Source organism: Perissodus microlepis, chromosome 22 (assembly GCF_051167445.1).
Source record: "Perissodus microlepis isolate ML-2025 ecotype Zambia chromosome 22, ASM5116744v1, whole genome shotgun sequence".
NCBI classification, from domain to species: Eukaryota; Metazoa; Chordata; class Actinopteri; order Cichliformes; family Cichlidae; genus Perissodus; species Perissodus microlepis.
Window position 1 is genome coordinate 32,720,185 of NC_140481.1, and position 21,344 is coordinate 32,741,528.

The window sequence follows — 21,344 nt, forward strand, 5'->3', positions numbered from 1 at the left end:
ATGATGCTGTTGAAGAGGTCGAGGGCGGAGTTTCCAGCCACCATGAAGAAGTCAGACAGGAAGAGGTATTCTCTGCAGCCGTTGTCGAGCAGAGCGTAGTGCTGGCTGCGAAACAGCGTCTCATAGGGATACTGTGGAGAGCGAGAGGGAGAGTTAGACCTCAGACGACCTCCGTGGCCCAGATCGGCTCCACAGACTGTAGATAAACGATGGACGCGCTGTGATGTCACCCATTAGTTTGTGAAGTCTCGTGTTCAGCGCTGTGACTGTCGCCATCTTGGAGTCTGAAACACAATTTGCTGAGCGCAACAACAAAAACTGCACGTTTCTACGGCAACAACTTGTCAATCACAGAGTGGACACGCCCTTAAAGGACGCCCCCTTCAGCTGACTACAAAGACTGCAGACCTCTGCAGCTGTTTCCATCTTTGCCTATGACGAGGTCACTGCTCCCAAACTGCAGTGAAAATTAAAAATCTCATAATCTGCCACAAGATGTCAGCGCTGAGCAACAGAGCTCAGCTCAGCTGTAATTTCAACTGGATCCTAAAATCATTCCCATCTCATTAAAAGTGAGGACGTGCATCCTGTTTGTCCTGAAGGGGGCGTGTCCCGTGTTACAGACGCTGGTTTGTTCACTGGGAATTTTATTTTCTTGTAAATGGCAGATCTGCAGGACGCGTTTGGGTTGAGCAGCTCGATCTGCGACAGCGCCGTCTCTCACCCTGCTGTCTCCTCTCTGAGCCGTGTGCGGGACCAGGATGGGCCCCTCCAGCTCGGCCGGGCTCAGGATGGCCCCCCTCTGGCCCAGAGTGAAGATGGTGTTCCTGCTCTTCAGAGACGGTTTGGAGAAGAAACCTGCAGCGGCGAGTCAAGGAGCCTCAAACAGACTGAAAATGTGAAGCAGGCGTCAGGCAGAGCGCCCGAGCGCAGCGCACACGGTGAGCAGGCGTGACACAAACAACGGACCGTGAAGGATATCTTTCTTGGCTGTGTCCTCGACTCCCATCAGGTCGTCTTTGTCTGCCACCTCCTCGTACTGCGGGACACACAAACATCGGCTGTTATCCACACGAAGACGGCGTGCAGCCACATCGACACAAACACAGCGAGGGCGCGACCCCGCCGCTCACCCACCTGCACTTTGAGCAGCCTGCCGCTGTACGACTTGAAGTAACTGTAGTAAATCTTGCTCATGGTGTCCACGTACTCGTCTCTGATCTCCTTGGCGACCGTTCTCTCATTGGCCAGAAGGAACTGGTAGAAGAACCTGCAGTGAAAACAACAACAGCATCGATCAGCATCTTCACTTTGTGTCGAGTTGTTTCTAACGCACAATTAAAAACAAGTTCAACACAACAAAAAAATAACAGACGGTAAAAAGATGGGTGGAGCTTCCAGGTCAGGAAACAGAAGGTGGATGTCAGCGAGTGACGTCGCCGTGACTACGTCCACCTTTAAGTTTAAAAGCTCACCTCAAATAAAACTAACGCAGACGTGTGCACAGACTTATTAACAGTCCAACATATCGAATAATTAAAATCAATAAAAACAAAACTAAGTGTAGTGTTGGTAAAGCAGCAGGTCAGAGCGCTGCAACAGGTAAATACACCTGAGGATGCAGAGGCGTCTCTGCACAGACTTCACCTGGATCCGCCCCGTGAACGATGCGGCGCGCTCAGGATTCTCCGTCACGTGACAAACGAGGAGCGGAACAGAAACGAGTGTTTTTAAAGACGTTTCAGTTCCTCGAGTGTAAAAATGGACTTCTTGCTCTTTAAATGGACAGAAGCAACAAAGAAAAGACGTCTGTAGGTTCGCTGTAATGCAGACTCGCGTCTTCACCTGTGAGTGGACCCGAACGCTCATATTCATGTCAGAAATGTGCTGAAGCTCAGCTGTGCTCACCGGTACTTCAGCAGAGTGTTCTGTGGGATCTGGTAGTTGGTCATCGGTTTCCTGAAGGAGTAAATCTTCTGAAGAATGAACTCTCTGATCTTTGACACTGCCTGAGGACAACAAAGTGTGTGGATATAATCACAAAGATATAAAACCTGAGAAGTAGGCAGAGGAATGAGTTAAACGCCTTGGTGTGGCGCGGGTACATTAAGCGCTCTGCCCTGAAAGACCTCAGGAGAGCAGCTCAGCAGGTTTCTGACTTATTAATGAGGATTTCCTCTCATTTCCTGTTTGTTATGGACTTTAACTGTAAACGTGATTCCACCTCCCGCCCGTCTCTCACCTTGAGTTTGAGGCGGTCCACGATGTCCTGGATGTCGGAGCAAGCCAGCGTCTCTCTGAAGCTCAGCTCTTTGGCAAAGTTGATCTTAGTGTTGAGCTCGTGGAGCTGCTCCAGAAACTCCTGCTCCGTCACAGGACTGTCCAGGATGGTGCTGCCAACACACACGACCAGCAGATTAAGTCATGCAATCACCACAAGCCACTGATGGCTGGTTAATCCATCAGGAACAATTCTGAGGTCTCTGCAAACTGAGCGCCATCCAACAAATCACTCATTACAATACAGACACTTTTTCTTTGCGGCGACAGCCGTCAAACCTACGAGATCATGGCCCCGGGCACCACCAGCTCATCCACCAGCTGGCTGAGGTGGCTGCGCACGGCCTGCCGGTTCTTCAGCCGCACGTTCATGCTGACCGACTGCTGCTGCAGGGTCTGGATCTCACTGCTGATGGAGGACAGGTCGCTCTGGAAGCCGCTCAGCATGCCCTCCATACGCTGAGAGACACACAGCCGTGAGGTTAGACTGAATCTGCTTTAACACCAGGAAGAGGACAGCGCTCCGATGACAGTTTGAAAAAGTGCCCGCCTCTCACTTTCCCCCTTGAACTGGACCCACCTAAAAACTTAACTCAGCACCGAGGACAGAAAAGAATCCGCTCTGATGCAGAGCGACGAGTAACCACAGCAGCCGTGCTGCTTTTAGTGAGCACAGCGTGACGTAAAGCGCCTTTATTACTTTAAGCTTGTGTGCAGAAAACTGAAGTAAGGGTGCAAAGTGACAGGAACGTGTCTCTCAGGTACATCTGTCCCGCCTCTGCACAGCTGCACAGTGAAGACGTGTTCTTCTGCTGACGCTTCTGTGAGAACTCAGCTCAGAAGATGTGACAGGGAAACAAAACGCGTCTCGACTCATTCACAGAAAACTCGAGTCACTCTCAAATATCCACAAGAGTCCATCCCAGCATGAGTTTTCTGTATAAATGTCATACACATGATTATTTTTCTGTCTGTCTCAGTCGTCTCACCTCCAGGATGGAGTCACAGGCAGTGATCTGGTTGTGCAGCAGGGCGATGTTCTGACTCTCTTTGATGTCTGCACGATGAGCGCTCAGGAAAACGTCATCAGTGACGGGTGTTAGAGTGTGGTTATACATTATTAGGTGAAGGTATTCAAACTGGGAGCTGTGAAGGATACAGTCTTTGATGGAGGCCTGTTCAATCCTCTGCAGCTCTGCCTCCACCTGTTTGGAGTACTGACGGAGGTCGACACCCTGAAAACCGACGGGAGGAAACTGAAATGTATTATCTGTGCTTTGAAAGAGGAAGTGTAGAGTAATAATTATTTTATAGTACCTTTCAAAACAAAAGTAACAAATCCCTTCACATTAAAAGCGTCAGTTTAACTCTTAGGTTAGATTTTCTACCTTTGCTGCTTTCTACAAACAAAGTGTTTGTAGAAAGCAGAAAGCAGCACGCGCACACACACACACACACACACACACACACACACACACACACAGAGCAGCAAACCAAAACATCACTGCTGCAAAGAAACCACAACTGAGGGAGACCGAGAGGAAGGAGACAACCAGGCCCGGACGTCAGAGCAGAGGACGTGTTATATATTAGACTTCTGTTCTTTCAGTTCTCACTGTTTTGAGCGCTTCCTTCACCAGGTCGTCTTCCAGGTTGGCCTGAATGTGAACTGCAGCAGACAAAAGGGAACAACAGTTAGTGACAAGCGAAACCTTCAAGCAAGGCAGCACCGAGGAAGCTGTAACAAGTGCCAGCCGAGCTTTAATATGAAGTCTTTTCCTTACTGTCCACTTCATCCAGGATAAACTCGTCCGTAGTGATGTCCAGCTCTCCCAGGTTCAGGTTAGCGATGTCTGCTTCAGTCTTCTGCGTGAAACACAACCAGTGTGTCTTCAGTGGTGATAATTAACAGGATGAAACTGTCAAAACTTACTGACATTAAAGCTTTCTTTGGTTTTCATTCACTCACTTGTTTATTCCAGCCAATGAGAAAACATACACTTACTGGCCACTTTGTTAGGTACACCTGTTTGTCTGTCCTTTAACTCAAATATCTAATCAGCCAATTGGCAGCAACTCGTAGACCTGTGGACATGTACAGATGACCTGCTGTAGTTCAAACTAAGCATCAGAATGTGGAGAAAAGGTGATCTAAGTGACTGCGAGGATGGTATGTTGGTCTGAGTGTTTCAGAATCTGCTGATCTGATTGTCCCACATCTGCAGAGTTTACACAGAAGCAGGGCTGTGCGATATGACCAAAATCTCATATCCCGATATAAGAATTTCATCGTCCGATAACGATATAAATCACAAAAATGTAACATTTTCTGTAAATTCTGTGAATCTCGGGCAGCTCGACCTGCGTGAAGTGTTTCCAGCTGCGCGTCGTGTAGCTGGAGTCGAGTGTTTTAACCGATGCATGAAACGATACATTTTTAGACATAAGTTGTAACGGCCGCCGTTTTCTTTGTGAGTATTTATTACACGGCGTGCTGCGGGGAGAAGCCTGTTCTAACGTTTGAGTCTAAGGTTTATTTTTTAGCACCTGGCGGCTCTTTTTTACTTCTCATCCGTAAATAATCTTTCACGTGATTCAGTTTATTTTGAAAAGTCTCAACAGGATCTTGAGCTTTATTGTGAAAGGCTTATGTGGAACATAGACAAGCGGACATGCGATGGTGTTACCGTAGTTGTTGCTAACGACAACGCATAAAAACAGGCGCCTGTCCGTCTGTAGTGTGGTTATATTAAATATAAGAGAAAGAGAGAACTTTAAGAAATGAATATAGCCACTACAGCGACCATCAGAACGGTGAAAAAATATTGCCGTTTATTTTGCGACACCACGAAACGACAGCGTAAAATGAAAGATAGATGTTTTTATATCATCATCCGATATCGTTACATCGAACAGCCCTACACAAAAGGTCGGTAAAAGACCTTCTGCGCATGCCAGACTGCTTTGAGCCTGACTTACAACCAAGGAACAGCATAAGCAAATGGACTACGGGAGCAGAAGACCACAGCTGGTGTCACTCATGTCAGCTAAGAAGAGGAAACTGAGGCTACAGTTCACACAGACTCACCAAAACTGGACACAGAAGATGGAAAAAACATTTCCATTCCCATCCCTGCATAACCTTAGTGTCCACCAGGATAACACACCCTGTCTCAAAGCTCAGACCATCTTAAACTGGTTTCCTGAATGTGACGATGGGTTCACTGTACTCAGTTGGCCTCAACAGTCAGCAGAGTTGGATTAGAGGCCATGTATTAATTAATTTTATTTTGTTCTGTGCTGCTGCTTACAATGACAATAAAACTCTTCTCTTATGTGATCTCACTCCAAAAGAGCATCTTTGGGATGTGGTGGAATGGGAGATTCTCATCATGGATGCAGCTGACAAGTCTGCAGCAACTGTGTGCTGATGTCATAATGATGTCATGTCAACATGGACCAAAATCTCTGAGGAATGTTATCAACAGCTGAATCTGAAGACTTAAACCGACTGAAGGAAAAATGAGGTCCATCCCGGTTACATCAAGGTGTACCTAATAAAGTGTCCGATGTGCGTATTTACACAGAGAGAAGTTGACTGAATAAACATCTGTTTTCTAGCCGTTGCACACACCACCTCCGCTGTGTTTGTATGGCAGACTTAAAGTAATAACAAACTGGTTGATGCAGCAAAACAGTCCAAATCTGATAATAATCAATAATCAGCCATAATCAGGATTATTAATGCGGGACCAGAACGACAACTGATAAACCTAAATCGCCTTTTCCTCCTCAGAAAAAGGAAGTCAATGCTTCCCATTAGCATCCAGCAGCATCAGCGCTCCGTAGAATGATTCCACCTGCTAACAGCTTCTTTGAGCTTCACGCAGCTAAAGCTTGCGCTCACCGGCGATTACCTCCGTGAAACTGAACGCAGGCGTCACGCAGAAGAAGAACATCTTACCTCGTCCTGTAAATACGCCATGGCGACTTCTGTCGGGTTCCCAGCTGTGTTTACATCGGGCCCAGCTCCAGCAGCAGTCGCGGTTCCCTCCGCCATTGCGGCCAATTTACGCTAACGTCAGAAAAAAAAATACAGTTAGCAAAAATAGTAAAAAGTATTATTAACCGAGCGCGGTATTATCACGATCACGTGCCGTGGGTGATAAATCAGTGGGACTCAATAAACATTTATTTCGCGTGAGTTAACGAAACTAACCGCGTTAAGCCACGTATTTGCTTGTTTCTTTTGAACACAGTTTTTTTTTCCCAGTCGGACGACTCGATAGTGATGGACCAACTTCCGTTCCCCGAAGGGGTCAAACTCTCGCGAGAGTCTTGCGGCTTCCTCTTCGCACGGAACCTGCTTCCAAGATGGTGAGTGTCTTTTCTGTCGGACTGAAATATCTCAGAAATCCGTGATCATCCAACTTTAGTCGCGCTTGTTTGTCACATTTATACATCCGATAAATCCTCCACAGCCTACTTGAGTGGGCTGGTGCGGAATTTTCAGTTTATTGCTGGTAATTTGACGTTTTAGCGCAGTTTGCTGTGGGATGTGAGTGGAGCTGTGTCGACGAGCGCCAACAGTTAACTTCGTTTTTTCCTCCCGGTTATAAAGCGTCCACATGCCCGGCGTCTGCTGCTGGCACTCGTAGCTGTGGATGGAGACTCTGTGCTGCTTCAAACTTTAAGAAGCAGTCATAGTTCGAGGCGGTTACCCCTCAGAGCTAACAGGCTTTAGCCTCGCCAAGCATGTTGGTGGACCCTGGCCGGGAGCTGGAAGTACTCTGATGTAAATACACAGTATTTCAAATAGTCGAAGTACTGCTGGGATGTTGTAGTCGTGAGCTCTTTTTTTTTTTTTTTGTTGAACAAAGCTGAAGCTGTTCAGAGCCGCAGCAGTCGATCTGTTTGGGCTAACGGGGCTAAACTAAGAGAAATCCTCACGAACCTCTAGCACACTGTGCAAATACATAGGTTAACATATAAAGATACGCCGTATATATGCAGCGTGAAGCTTGTAAACATGTATGTGTATTACTGCATGATCTTTGCAGAAAATACATGTTGCTGTGTGCGACTCACTTTGTTTCCCTCTGTGTCTCAGTCTCTGGTCATCCCTGAGAAGTTCCAGCACATTCTTCGTGTCCTGAACACGAACATTGATGGCAGGAGGAAGATCGCCTTCGCCATCACTGCCATCAAGGTGAGCTCCTCCCTGAGACTGTGCCGCTTGTTCCAACTGGATGTTTTTCATCATCACATCAGTTGCGCTGTGTTTTTTGTGATTGTCGGCGTGTTCTTAACACTTTGTCTCTTCTCAGGGTGTTGGCAGACGTTACGCTCATGTTGTCTTGAGGAAAGCCGACATCGACCTGAACAAGAGGGCCGGAGAGCTGACTGAGGAGGAGGTGAGGATTGTTCAGAGCTTTGAATGAAAACGGCGAGTTGTGATGCTTTTGTGTTGTCAGGAGATTTTGTCAGTGGAGCTTTAGTGGTGGTTCTGAATCTGTGCAACAAGTATCACGAATATTGATTTGTGAAGCGTTTGGAGGGTCGGCCCTCTGCAGGCCGGTCTCTGAGGCTCAGAGGATGTGGCTATAGAAATATTTTAATCGTCCTCAGAGCTGCGTCTTGTTTTATTGCGTGAAGGCAAAGAGACGGCACTTTGTTCTGTGACGAACGGTAGGAGGTCGGAGGAGTAAAGTGTGGCTACCAGCAGCAGGTTAACGTTGGCACTAGAGCAGGGCGATATGACCAAAAATATTTATCACCATATACATTTGAAAATTTGCGATAACGATATAACTGACAAAATTGACACTAGACAAAATACTTTACAACTCCTCAACTTTATTAGTGCAAAAACAAAAAAACATCAGTGTATTTTTACTTAAACAAGCAGCTGTTTTTTTATGTGCATTAAAGTTATATAAAAACGTAACAGTGCAAATTCTTTGCTGACAGTTTAACCAAAAGGCATTTCCAGTGGAAACTGGCCGACATATCCTCAGCATAACCATGTATAATATCCACAAAACTTAAAAAGAGGTTATACACACACAATACGGTAATATTATGTTGAAGCACAGTACGTATCACTCCGCGAGGCTCCGCCTACGATAGCCGTAACGCTCCGACAATCCATCAAGCGGTGCGGCTTCGTAGCTTAGCAAAGTTGAACTGAAACATTTGACAGATTTTCGAGCGCCGTGCACATAAAATCGTCTCGAGGTCAGTAAACACAACCAGGATTCATACATAAGGCTCACGGGATTATAAGGGGCTCTGTCGACTTTCAGAAAAATCGAAGGATTGATGTTAAGTGTGCCGTATTTTCCAAACAACACAGTAATAACGACGGCCCGCTAGCATGCTCTACCAAAAATAGTGCTTTGTTGTGCTAAACCAGTTCCACCACTGAAGCTGCAGCATTTTTACAAACCAGTTCTGGTTCATCTGTTTCATTCAACGATCCGCTTTCGCTCTTCTCGTTCTGCGTCGCCGCCATGTGTGTATGAAAACAAAGGCACTGCGCATGTGCGTTTCACCCATATTCTATCGTGATATTTCATTTTCTTATCGTTGCCCAACATTACACCGGTGTTACCGTGAACGGTGTGATATGGCCCAGCCCTAGTTGGCACACCTGTGCAGAAGGTGGTCACACCGTGCCGTATGAGTGTGTATCTGCCACTGCAATGCTCCAGTTTTTACACATTTAGACAAACTAGGGGGTAAAGAAGCGCCTCCCGTCTCAAAGGGGTGCCGAGTGACGTAATCATCTAAGACATCATTGGTTTAGCTGAGGCGTAATGTTACCGTCAGGTGAAATTGTCTGCTCGATGGACTTTTCTGTCTGCAGAGCATTTTGCTTCACATCAGGATCAAAAAACTTTGATTCCTAGATGAAGTTTGTCCTGACTTTGACGTAAAGCAGCAGATGTTTCCTCAGGCGTCACATTGTAGGCAGACGGTGTCAGTCTCCCAGACTTAAACGCTTCATTAGATCCTTTCCTGTCGATCACCATATTCAGTTTCCTTGCGTAGTAACCGGAGCCGTTTGGTTGTCAGGTCGAGCGTGTGGTGACCATCATGCAGAATCCTCGCCAGTACAAAATCCCAGACTGGTTCCTCAACAGGCAGAAGGACGTGAAGGACGGCAAATACAGCCAGGTGGGTGATCGCAGCTGCTGCTTTGTCTTCCATTCTTCAAGAATCTAAATGATAAAGTCAATTTTTGGCTCAAACCTGAACGAGGTTCACACCAAAGTATTTGATTGGACGAGCTAGTTCGAGGCACCCCGTGACCATCCCTGCGTCTGATTTCAGGTCCTCGCCAACAGCCTGGATAACAAGTTGAGAGAAGATCTGGAGAGGCTGAAGAAGATCAGGGCTCACCGTGGTCTCAGGCACTTCTGGGGGTAAGAGCTCAGTCCTTGTATTCATTCGCACTGCTGTGAGAAGGCTCTGCATCGACGCGTCCTCCGTTTACCCGAGTCTGCACAGATCTGTGAGCGGGACACGTCCTGCAGAGTTCAGAGACTTCATGAACGTTTGTGTCACACTTGAGTAAACGGGGCGTCTGCAGAGTGAGCCTGTCCTGAGAAACTTGAACTGTGAGCTCAGAAACGCTGGTGCAGCCTCTGCGTGCGTCCACACTAACAGGCTAAATTCATGTGTGGGACTGTAGAGCATAGATGCAGCGACTTCTGCACCAACGGTCTAAAAAAATATTTTTTTTTTTACCCAATTTTTGTTTCTAAAAAAAAATGAGAGCCACATATGAAGACATCCATTTTTAATTTTGATAAAACGGAGGCAGTATAATGTCCTCGTAGGTGGCCTTGTGGAGCAAAATTTAGTATTTTGGTCTAGACAACCCAAAACGTGACGTCCGCATATGTGGACGCCGGGTCCTAGGAGGTTAATAATGGGCTCAAACATTGTGATGCATGTTGTCCTGCTGATTTACAGACCAGTTAAACATCCTGTTTATGTTCCTGAAGCTGATGTTTGAGTTTCCTGATGGTGGAGCGGTTATAAGTTTGTCTTTAAACTGAGGAGCAGTCGGTCTGATAAAAGCCTTTAAAAACAAATGAAATCCTCAAACATGTTGTTCAGTCCTATTGTTACAGACGTCCTAACCTGGTTTCTGTCTCTCTCTCCCTGCAGTCTGCGTGTGCGCGGCCAGCACACCAAGACCACCGGCCGTCGTGGTCGCACCGTCGGCGTGTCCAAGAAGAAGTAAACTGCCCCGCTTCCCTTTGTTTCAATAAAACACCACAGTTCACAAAATGTTCTCGTCCCCTGTGCTGCTTCACTTCTCTCACCAACACACCGCTGGGAGCTCCTTGGTGATTTATTTTGAAGGGACGTGGCGTCTCGGTGAAGCAGTTTTAATGTTCATGTTGTATTTAAATGTTGCAGTGCACAGCTGAACATGTTCTGTAGGATTTCAAACAGAAATCTGATATTTTAGGCTGTTAGTACAGATGGAGCTGCTCAGCAGGGGGAATGAATCAGGGGTAAAAGGCCCAGTGATACGGATACGAGTGCTCGGAGTACACTTTCAAGAGAATACATCTGCACTTCAGACAAAACTTATTTCCCTGCTTTGCCTCAGAGGCAGGTTGAGAGCAGGAGCCTTCATTGTACAGAATGAAACCAGGATGGAGAAGCCCGTTAGAACAGCTGAGCTTTAGTCATACCCTGTAGTGATGCACAGATGGATGCGCCGCTGTGCAGACCTTTGTTTTGTCTAATATTTCTGAGCCCAGGCGGGTTCGTTACACTTACACACGATTAAGTTGGAGACACAAAAACAGAAGCTGGAGATCGAGTCCAACAGTTTATTGTGCTGCATTGATGACAGGAGGAAAGACAGTATCACACATCAGAAATGAAATATTGCTTCATTCTAATATAGAGACATCCCACAGAAACAGATGTGGGGAAATGATATGGCTGCAGGAAGTTTAAAGTGCGTAAGAAGTGGAGCAAAGGCTTGAAGCAGCAGGACCCGAGCGGGCTCGTGAAAAACGCTTTTTCATGCCAGTGTTTGAAACGTGTTACTGCACAGCTGCATCTGTAGACGACGTAAACATTCAAGACTAGCAAAATATGGGCTTTTAAACATCTGTGTACAACTTTCTATTAAGGAAATGTTTCAGAAAACTGCTCCTGCCTCATCTCTGCATTCAAAAGCGCCGCTGCTGTAACAGCAGGGAGAATGAAGTTCATCCTGATCGCTACGATAACCTCGAGCAACAGGTTCCACTGAGTGCGCACGCTAAATGAGGAGTTGCTTGTTTTTAGTGCAGAGCTGTCCCACAGCGCTAAAGCCTGAAGACGCTATGACGATTTCAGAGATGAAACCGGCCGACGAGTCGCTGCCACTGTTTTTAATTCACCAGTTTGTAGAAAAGAAGATGAAGTCAAAGATGAAAAACTCCACTAAAGCCTTTTCAAAGCCTCGGAGCTCTTCTAGAGAAAGCAGTAAAAAAAAAAAAAGACTGTCGGTCAAACGTTTAATTATCATTTGTCTGATTTCATTTGGTAAATCCACCATCGAGCAGCAGTTCACTGTGACGTCTCGAGGGTCAGTGCCGTGAAACGACCTCGTTAAAATAAAGCTATCCAGCCCAGCGACCTTTTTGTGACACGACTCCACAGCTCGACACGACCGGCTTCCACCGACAAATCTAAAAAATAGAATAAATAAAAAAAAACAGCCGGAGGTGCATGAGAAGATGAGCTTTATACTTTCACCTGGTCTCAAAAGCAGAGTGGGAGTGGGGTGGGGTGGAGGCGACACAGAAAAACAAGTTTGATCACAACGTTGGTCTTCTATTTAAAAAAAGAAGCTTTTGACAGATAAACCCTGAACACTTCCATCTGGAAACACTTTCACAAAATTGACTCCAAAAATATTTAAGACTTATTTTTCCCGCTGAAAATGGGCGTCCATAAAGACAGCTCTCTTTTAAACTAGTTTATCACATTTTTTACAGTTTCCAAAGTTCTGTTTTGGTCATTTCTGCAAAAAGAAAATAAAATGCATTTTTTTAATAGTCACATTTTGAATTGGTGCTTTTATTTTGGCACCTCAGACATGTAGATATGAGGAAGCTGCTGCAGCTGCTCACTGTCGCGTCTGCATGTTAGAGAAGCATGGAGAACATCTGGCTTTGTCCAGCACACACGGCTGACTTGAAAGCATCAAAAACAGCTGGACTCCAGCAGCTGCTGCTTTAGTTTCACTCTGTAGACTCTCAGATCAGTTTGTCTGCTGAGAAATCAGCTCACATGTTACAGCCAGTTCAGTGAGGAGATGAAGAGATCCCCATTAATAACAGTAAACTAAGAAAAACATGACGCAGGTTTTCTGTGAAACTGTGGCAGCTGAACTAACTTATCATAAAAAACAGAAGAGAAATCGAAGAGCCACGTTGGAGAAGAAAGCAGTCCACCGCTCCCCCTCAGGCCTCCCTCTGTGGGGTAGGAGGCTGCTGCTGATGGGGCTGCTGCTGCTCTTTGGTGGGGGCGTAGTACAGCTCCAGAGGCTTCCTGACCTTCCAGTACTTCTCGTTCACCAACTCCAGAGTCAGCGAGCCGTTTAGGGTCTGAGAGGAAGGATGAGCATAAAGGTCAGATCACAAAAAAAGCTTCTAATGGAATTGATCAGTCCAGATTTCCTCCATCGTACAACAAAATCACACCAGGAAACAGCCTGACTGCACTACGCAAAGACTTGCCCACTTTCTGTCCTGGGTTTTCACAATAAAAGCCCTAGACACACTCACTGTAATACAGTCCCGAACAAAAAAAAGCTGTAAAACCGCCTGTTTCAGTTTAAGTGTTGTTTCCAATAAAAACTGTTTCGTCTCACTCCCATTTGTTGTTGTTGCATCTTGAAACTCTACTCGGAACCTCGTTAACATCCAAACATGCTAAATAGGATTTGTTGCCATTTTTGAAGTGGTCTTAAACTTTTGCTTACCAGAGGTGAACACTGAACGAACGAACGGCAGTTTCTGGGACGCAAATTTAAAATGAGAAGACTTCAAACTTCCCACTGGTTTATATGTATTTTTTTTAATCTAAGGCATCTTTCAAGGAGCGAACGTGTACATCAGTCTGTAAAGATAACAAACTCATCCATAAACACAGAAGGTTAACGCAGCTTGAATAAAACGGGACTCGTTAACCGGCTCTGAAAGCCCCGAGCCGTGTTCAGCCGTCACTCACAGAGAACTGGCCTCCCCTCGTCATGATGTAGATGGTGTACTGCTTCTCGCTGACGTTGCTCAGACTCGTCCCCTCGCCGCTTCCTGCCATCCCTCCGTTTTCACCTCCCCCCCCCTCGGCTGGCGCCTCTTCTCCTCCTGCCTCCTCTCGCCCTCGGTCCTCGGGTTCATTCTCGGGCCGTCGGTCCTCCAGAGCGATGCGCAGTGCGAGGTACTTGGACAGGTGGTCCACCGTAGCGTTAGCTGTTGTCTTCACATATCTGACAAGGGAAAGGCAGATGATGGCGATGTGCTCTACCTCTGACAAATTAAACGTTTTCTGAATTTCCTGGCCACTCGGGGACAGGCTCACCACTTCACACCATGTTCGTTCTTATTCACACACTGATTTCTAGTCATTTCCCTGGATTTAGCTGTTTTTGGTCTCTGCCATCTCCCAGAGAGCAGTTTAGCCGAGCACCTGACTAAAGGATTCACATTTTCAGTATAAAATGTTTGTTCAGCTACTTCAGAAAAGGTCTAACCTGGTCTGGTTGTAGTCCTGGGCGTGGACCAGCTGTGGGTGTGGTCTGAACACCAGCTCGATCTCGGAGGACAGCCCCTCTTTGTGGCGTCTCAGCGGGGGAGTCGGGCTCCCGCTGTCCACCTCGGGTCCCGAGCCATCATCGGATGGACGTGGCCGCTTGCGGCTCGGCCCGGCCTCCGGAGGGGTCTGACCACAGGGGTGTGGCGTGTGTGAGGGGGCGGAGTCGTGGGAGAGGTGTGAACGGGAGTCCCCATTGTCCTCCCCACCACTGTAGGTGGTGTTATCACTCTCCTGAGTGGGCTTCTTCACTCGGTGATTCCTGCAGCCCCAAGGTAAACACGTACAACAGTAATTATCATTCAGAGGGGAGGGGCTTAAACTTACAGGGTGTGGTCAGTTGTCATAACAGCAGCGGTGTTATTAACAGCAAGAAAAGGAGGAGCTGGGGAGAGGGTGGGTTGCAAAGCGGCATGCAGGCTAAAGAGCGCAGCATATACGAGCCCTACGAATATCAGCGGATTTGTCGGGAGTGCGGCTCTGTATCCCGCCTGAATGCTACGCCGTATTCAGGAGGATCCGCGGCGCTCTCTCGAGCGCAGAAGCGTGAAATCATAGAACTGATCCGTGTCACCTCTCGGACCTGTAGCGGGCCTGCTGCCGGAGCCCCTCCTCGATGCTGGAGCTCAGCGCCTCCTTGTTGTGCAGCCGGTTGAGTCGCTCGAGGACGCGGCGTTGGTGGGCTTCATACTCGTCGCGACTCGGGTAGATCTTCGAGATCAGCGCGTCGAAGTTTGAGTCTCTGCGCAGCGAACGTCTAGAAACCAGCTTCTTCCTGCAGGTCGGACACTCCTTGTTCCTGCACAGGGAAAAACGGCCTGAAGCTTTGTAATCACTGAATAATCGGCTTTTGCGGAAATGTGGCACATTTAAAATCAGTCAGTGAACACATTCAGCTACACAAACGTTACCGCGACGCATTTGTTCTCGTTAGGGACAGCGGCAGCATTTCCACCGCAGACAACAACTCATCCAAAGTCCCTTAAAAATTTATCTCCAAATTATTTATAATTGGCCAAAACAAGCTATGTGAACACGGCGATCGTGCTCACCCAGATCGCAGCGCGGTGACGATGCAGTCTGAGCAGAAGCGGTGCAGACACTCTTTGGTGGTCATGGTGTTCTTCAGCATGTCCAGACAGATGGGACACATGAGCTCGCTGTGCAGAGAGCGAGGAGACACGGCTACCTCCGTCCCGTCCACGATGGCCTCCTGAACATACCAAACGTGTGAGAACATTTGCGGTTCTTCATTTCTGCTACATCACAGTTGGTCCTTTTAGCCGAGCTGTTTATTTTCTATATCTCCCTCTGCTCTGGTAATGGGAACAAAGCTTACAAACTCATTTACCCTTCAGCCAACATCACAAATAATTTCCTCACAGTTTCCTAAGACACTGCCTCTATTTTGCAGCGAGTTGCTGGGCGCACAGACAGCTTTACCTGAGGGCTCCTGTGCAGCTCGTACAGACTCAGCTCCCAGGTCTTACTGGGAGCCTGGATGTTTACCGGAGCTGCCATGGCTGCGCTTCCCCCCAATCAATCCTCACTGAGAGACAGGAGAGAAAACACAATCAGATGTTCTCGTCACGTGTCAAATAATTAACTTTTTTTACAGACTCAAAATAAAAACACAAAGAAATCCACATGAAGACATACATATATCATTTTTTTTAAGAAAGATGGCTTCAGCAATACCTCCACATGCTGGACTGGCAGAATAACTCAATCTGTTTTAAATGTATGAACTCGTACAGCAACAAACATTTGAATTCAGTCTCATCAGTCATCAGGAGCATATCCACATCACACATGCTGTACAGGCTGTGGCTGCAGTTGCACCTGAAGCATTCAAATCTACCCACAAACATGTTGAAAGATGCAATGCCAGCAATGTGGACTGTCAAGACTAAAACCAGTCACTGAGCAAAGACAACTGTAATATATGTGTTAAATATTTGCTTGCTGTGAAATAACATAAAAGGAGTGGTGGTTTCTAATACTTCAAGTGTATGATGCGCTGAAAATAAATACACAGTTTCATGTAGTTGAATGGTTTATTGGAAAGAAGGAAAAACACTGAAAGTTACAAGTGTATTGTGCATGAAACAAATTCAAACGTGGCGATGGAGCCGTGCAGATGTGTGTCACGAGTTAATCTCGCTGTATAATAAACACACAAAAATGATCCCTGCTAAATCCGGATCCGCTTCCTGTGCAGTCTGCTGGGTCTCTTCACTACAAAGCTTTTTTCGGGCTAATGTGCTGATGTGTGATGTGCAACATTTGATGTGTGAGAAGAATAACGGGTTTGATTCGGTGTGGCCGTGATCTTGCAGTTATTCACGCTTGCATGTGTAAACATCTCGGCTTTCTTCGCATGTTCTCATCTTTTTGGATTTCTTCAGTTTTTAAATGATTACAAAGGCACCGGATTTATTCTGAAAACAAAACCATGTAACTTCACAGCAGCCCCGCGGTCTCTGCTGATGATCTGTTGAGAACCACAGCTTATTTTTAGTTCCCACAAGAGGAACTCACCAACAGCTGCCAGCCTTCAAACTTCCTGCAGGGACCGAACATTCCAAAGTTTGCAAACTTTGACTCAGTTTTGCGGATTTAACAGCCAAACGCTTTACATCCGTCGACGCGCACTGAAAAGGACGAAAAAGAGGAAAGAAGAAACTCACCTGACGTTTAAGTGACGGCAGCTGACACCGCTGCACAGACACGGAGCCACTAGACCGCTACGAACAGCGCGCAGCGGGGCTCGGCTTCCCGCCACAGTCTTTACGATGTCGGCGGAGGGGTTTTACGTTGTCACGGAGCCTCGGTACAAAACTACAGCGGCCAAAAATATCAGGAACGAAACATTTTTCGACAGTCATAAGCTACCTAACATTAGCCGTGGCCATTTTTTCCCTTCTTCTTCTGCGGCTCCCGGTAAAGCTGCACACCGCTTTGCGGCGGTAGTGCCCCAAACGGCAGGTTTGCGTATTGCAGCGCAGCCCCAATCCCAGACTCGGCAACCGCACACGTTTTATGTGTTTTAAAACACAAACAACTTAAACTAAAAATAATAACAAATCAAACATACCATACTGGTGGGATTTTAAGAGAACTTACTTTATTTAGGTGCAGCAATAACTGAAAATGAATCACAAAAGAAGAACACGGGGAAGATGACCACCAAAGTGCTAAAAGCGACTTCTTCCACCTTTTACACCTTCAGTGGGTTCAGAAAGCAGCAGCTTCTGAAGCCAGGTGACAGGCCTGCAGTGAAATTCAGAATTTAAACTGCTGAATTTTGAATTAATAAATTAAATTAAGCCCAGCATGGCCCAGCTTCAATCTCTTGTCCAAACTCGTACTTGTCCCGAACTCGAAAATATTGAGGAGGAAAACAAAATAACACTGGTCCCGAAGAGTCTGGTCAAACAATTTTATTGAACACACGCGCGGGGAGATGGATACTGCACACAATCAGCATAGATCTCCACCCAAAAGTACACAAGCAATTGCTTTTATAATGTCAGGGTTTGACGCCCCTTCTCGCGTTTTCCAAGAACATTATTTGCATCTTAAGAACATTTTTTGCATTTTTTTACAGACAATGGTCAATTTTAAGAGATAAATGCAGACACCTCCCTAGCATCTTCGTCCATATATGGGGATGAATCCAGGCCCTGAAGATCCCCAGGGTCTTCTTTTTGACACATCTTCTGTCACCTGTTACTAAGCAAACTCAAACGCCACAGGTTGCTGAATAGTTTCAGGCCTTTGCTCAGGCCTGTTTCTAGATTATATGTACTATATGTGTTTTGTAAGCGTGTATGCAGTTTTAACCTTCTATAGCTCCAAGTCACTTACACAATAGATCGTCCGGACATCGCGCCGAACGAGGCTTATGACCTTTCCTTAATTGACTGAGCTTTAACTCTTTAATAAGCACAAAATGCAATGTGTGTATACAATTATTATGGCTGCACCTGTAATAAAAGGTTAATGTAAAGCCAGCAGGTTTAATAACCATCTTAATGCAATGTTAATGCTGCAGGATATATTGTAGCTGTAAAATAATTTCTTTAATTCCACATACTGTAAAGCCAGAGGCAACCAAACATTGGAAGTCTGTCTGTTAAAAGTAACAGACCCAAGGATCTGTTACGTTTAAAGGACTAACCTGTAAGAACCTTTTAATGTACTTTAATACTCAGACCTTTACTGTTTCACAGAGTTAAACAGGAGACACCCACAATTTCGACTTTAACTGCAGTTTAGCAGGAGCAAAGCAAAAGCAGAATCAAATAATAATGAAAACAGAATCAAATGACCTGAATTATACTCATCTAATTAACCTACTCAGAGCTAATGCTGACCCTGTTATTCTTAACACAGGAAATCCCATTACATATGAACATTCAGTCCCATATCAGTATACTTGACTTCATGTTAAACCACACATTTAAAAAGTCAGACATTATTTCAGATGAGTGACTCCTTGGTGTCTTTTCACTCACACACAAACACACACACATTATTCCTCCTGAGTGATTATTATAGATTCTATGTTCTTCACCACTCTCAGACACTACTGTGCTAAGTTCAAAGATTAATGAGGTCCAGGCACACAAAGTTCACACATCAGGACAGACATTTCCAACACTCTAACTCATTTCTCACATTCATTTCTTCTTCATATGAATCAGACTTATACTTTGATTTATAGCTGTGATTAAAAATAAAGATGCTGTACACACTCCAAACTCTGCTTCTGCCCTCTTCTACATATAAAGCTGGATGGACCGTTTAGCCGCTCTCAGATGTGCTGACAGGCAGGCTGAGGGGACTTCAACCTCCCTCCGCTCCACTTTCTTTGACTCAAAATGAGCTTTTTCATGGACATTGTAATTTAATTTGTTAGTTTCGTTTCCCTGCCCTGCAGAAACCCTGCTGCGGTTCACACAACTGGGTTCATGAAAATTATTATTATTATTATTGTTGCCGTCGTTGTTATTATTATTAATTATTAATATTATTGTTGTCTTTTTCAGCACTTCATTACTTTGATGTTATTTAAAAAATATGTGAACAAATATGTGATGAGAAAATGAAATAATGATATACCTCATAAAAATCTACTGATCAGGCCAGACTGATGAATCTCTTTATACAAGTGCAGCAGCTATGACTGTCACTATGACAGAAGTCAGGCTGATTTCATTCACAACTGCAGCCGCTTTGGCAGCTGTAGTTGCTGTTGGAGCAGCTGTGGTTGTTGTTGCTACAGTTGTAGTTGTTGTTGGAGCATCTGTGGTTGTTGTTGGAGCATCTGTGGTTGTTGTTGGAGCAGCTGTGGTTGTTGTTGGAGCATCTGTGGTTGTTGTTGGAGCAGCTGTGGTTGCAGTCGAGCTTGAAGTCTGTGTGTTGACTGAGGCTGATTCAGAGGGTTAATGATGGATACATTTTACATTAACACCAAATTTCAAATCCATCTCCTGCACACAGAATGATTTGTGGTTATTTTCTTAAACTTACCCACAAACAGAAGTAGGATGGCACAGATCTTCATCATCATTCTGGAAATGTGTTTGAATGCTTTAAAGATAAAATGACCGATTGTTGTTTGAGTTTAGTTTTTAGAGTTCGCACTGTGATACACAAAATGATATCACATACAATTTAATGGAATTAAGAAAATATCCAATATATTTACTTAACTGAATATTTGGGATAAATAGAATTGAATAAAAATGTTAAAAATAGCCTCGATACACTAAACAGTTTGAGATTATCTGAATAAAAGAAATATAATGCCATAAAAATCATGTAAAACAAAACAAATCAGTAAGGTTGGACTTGTACAGCAGAAGCGTACAAGTGTGAACAGACACAAGTGTAAAATGTGGTGAAGCATTCAGGATGAAGTGACTTACAGTCTGCCCGGTGCTGAGCTGTTTTCCTCTCAGTGACAGAGGCCGTGCTCTTCACCGATTCCAGCTGTTTGTTTAATCAGTGAGTTCTCCAGGAAAGCCAGTTTTTATACCCACTCAGAAATCTGCAGGACCACAGATAAGATCAGGTGCTGAACAACAAAAACAGAGTCAAACAGGTTAAGCAAATTTTTTTGCATTTAGGGAAATCTGGCTTTAGTTATAACATCTATGCTGCTATAAAAATGTGTTTATTTATCTGCAGAGCTTTTCAGCTAACACTCATAATTTAATTCTCTTCAGGTAACAGTTTTATTTTATTTCTTTAATGTGAAAAGAGTGACTACATCTATTTTAAACAAATGTAACTAACATATAATGTAGAGGAAGCAGACACACACACAGGTAGGGAGATGTCGAGTCGAAGAGAGGAAACCAACTGACAGGACTACTGTGGATGCAGGTGTTAACAGTTCATTTGTATACAGATATGTATCTGTTTCCTGCTTGTGTGTCTGCACGCAGTTGTGAGGAAGAGGGATGCTACATGTAAGCAAGTCACAGAAGAAGGTGCTTACCCTCTGTCTTCTCTACTGCAATGTTAACAATAAGAAAAACAAGTAAAGCACAAGATGGAAAAAAGTATGAGAGTGTCATGACCGACTGATCTGGAATATGTGATGCGTGAGACTTCAGGTGTGCAGATGTCCAGTAGAAGAAACTGTTATGTGGGAGTCCATCCCTGTTTGTAGTGTCTGTCTGAGGCATTTTGGAACAAGTGAAGGTTTTCCAGAGAGTGTGGAAAACCGCCCGGTGAATCAGTGTTAGTCAAGTTACTTGAAAAAAGTAATTAGTAACTAATTACTGATTACTTCTCCAAAAAAACTACTCCTGTTACTTTACTGATTACTTATTTTGAAAAGTAATTAGTAACTAAGTTGTGTTTTAAAAAACATGATACACAACCTGAATAAGTAATAAAGCAACAGACCTTTTGTCAGGTTTGTAATGTTGGATTGTCATTTATGCTTTGAAACATATACTCATATATTCTTAGAGGTATATAATTGATTGCATATTGATAGGATGTCTAATCCTTAGTAGTCTGTGTGCGTTCCAGAGCACTCTGGCATACACACACATGTTAAGCTCATGAGAGATGTTGTACCTTCACTCTCTGATTTATACTATGGGAGGAGACCTACTCTGTATCTGTGTAAGTATAAGAGCAAGTGACGGAAGTGATGGACAAGGTAAGCGACTCATGTTGTAACTGAGGTCAGACGCCGGAGATTG

At 45.1% G+C, this 21,344-nt stretch overlaps 3 protein-coding genes and 1 long non-coding RNA gene across 5 annotated transcripts in view; 1 reads left to right on the top strand and 3 right to left on the bottom strand.

Annotated features, from left to right (window-relative positions):
* Positions 1-6,604, bottom strand: part of vps52 (VPS52 subunit of GARP complex) — a 13,671-nt gene extending 7,067 nt beyond the window's left edge. Inside the window, exons 1-13 of the mRNA XM_084918538.1 lie at positions 6,500-6,604; positions 6,245-6,355; positions 4,065-4,146; positions 3,897-3,949; positions 3,440-3,515; positions 3,270-3,337; positions 2,564-2,739; positions 2,243-2,393; positions 1,909-2,009; positions 1,138-1,270; positions 982-1,039; positions 725-858; positions 1-131 (exon numbers count right to left, since the gene is read on the bottom strand). The exon at positions 1-131 is cut by the window's left edge and continues 25 nt beyond it. Of these exons, the coding sequence (XP_084774664.1) occupies positions 1-131; positions 725-858; positions 982-1,039; positions 1,138-1,270; positions 1,909-2,009; positions 2,243-2,393; positions 2,564-2,739; positions 3,270-3,337; positions 3,440-3,515; positions 3,897-3,949; positions 4,065-4,146; positions 6,245-6,340 (1,259 nt within the window). The 5' untranslated portion in view covers positions 6,341-6,355; positions 6,500-6,604. The remainder of the gene's footprint in view (positions 132-724; positions 859-981; positions 1,040-1,137; positions 1,271-1,908; positions 2,010-2,242; positions 2,394-2,563; positions 2,740-3,269; positions 3,338-3,439; positions 3,516-3,896; positions 3,950-4,064; positions 4,147-6,244; positions 6,356-6,499) is intronic.
* Positions 6,539-10,581, top strand: rps18 (ribosomal protein S18). Its single transcript, XM_084918551.1, has 6 exons — positions 6,539-6,657; positions 7,391-7,489; positions 7,608-7,694; positions 9,358-9,459; positions 9,616-9,707; positions 10,459-10,581. The coding sequence occupies exons 1-6, from the start codon at positions 6,655-6,657 to the stop codon at positions 10,532-10,534; spliced, it is 459 nt and encodes a 152-aa protein (XP_084774677.1). The 5' UTR covers positions 6,539-6,654; the 3' UTR covers positions 10,535-10,581.
* A 540-nt stretch (positions 10,582-11,121) lies between these two features.
* On the bottom strand, positions 11,122-17,062 carry LOC146363607 (E3 ubiquitin-protein ligase RING2-A-like). Of its 2 annotated transcripts, none has more exons than XM_084918540.1 (7): positions 16,806-17,062; positions 15,559-15,664; positions 15,168-15,328; positions 14,699-14,914; positions 14,057-14,377; positions 13,534-13,792; positions 11,122-12,908 (listed from the first exon to the last, which is right to left on the bottom strand). In XM_084918540.1, exons 2-7 carry the CDS (start codon positions 15,634-15,636, stop codon positions 12,765-12,767), a joined length of 1,179 nt encoding a protein of 392 aa, XP_084774666.1. In that variant the 5' UTR covers positions 15,637-15,664; positions 16,806-17,062; the 3' UTR covers positions 11,122-12,764. The 2 variants fall into 2 exon arrangements, with proteins under 2 accessions (XP_084774666.1, XP_084774665.1); XM_084918539.1 differs by having other exon boundaries at positions 14,690-14,914.
* A 487-nt stretch (positions 17,063-17,549) lies between these two features.
* Positions 17,550-20,116, bottom strand: LOC146363608 (uncharacterized). Its single transcript, XR_014799281.1, has 3 exons — positions 20,052-20,116; positions 19,654-19,713; positions 17,550-19,552 (listed from the first exon to the last, which is right to left on the bottom strand). It is a non-coding gene; the product is annotated as an uncharacterized LOC146363608 (long non-coding RNA).
* Between the last annotated feature and the right edge of the window lie 1,228 nt (positions 20,117-21,344).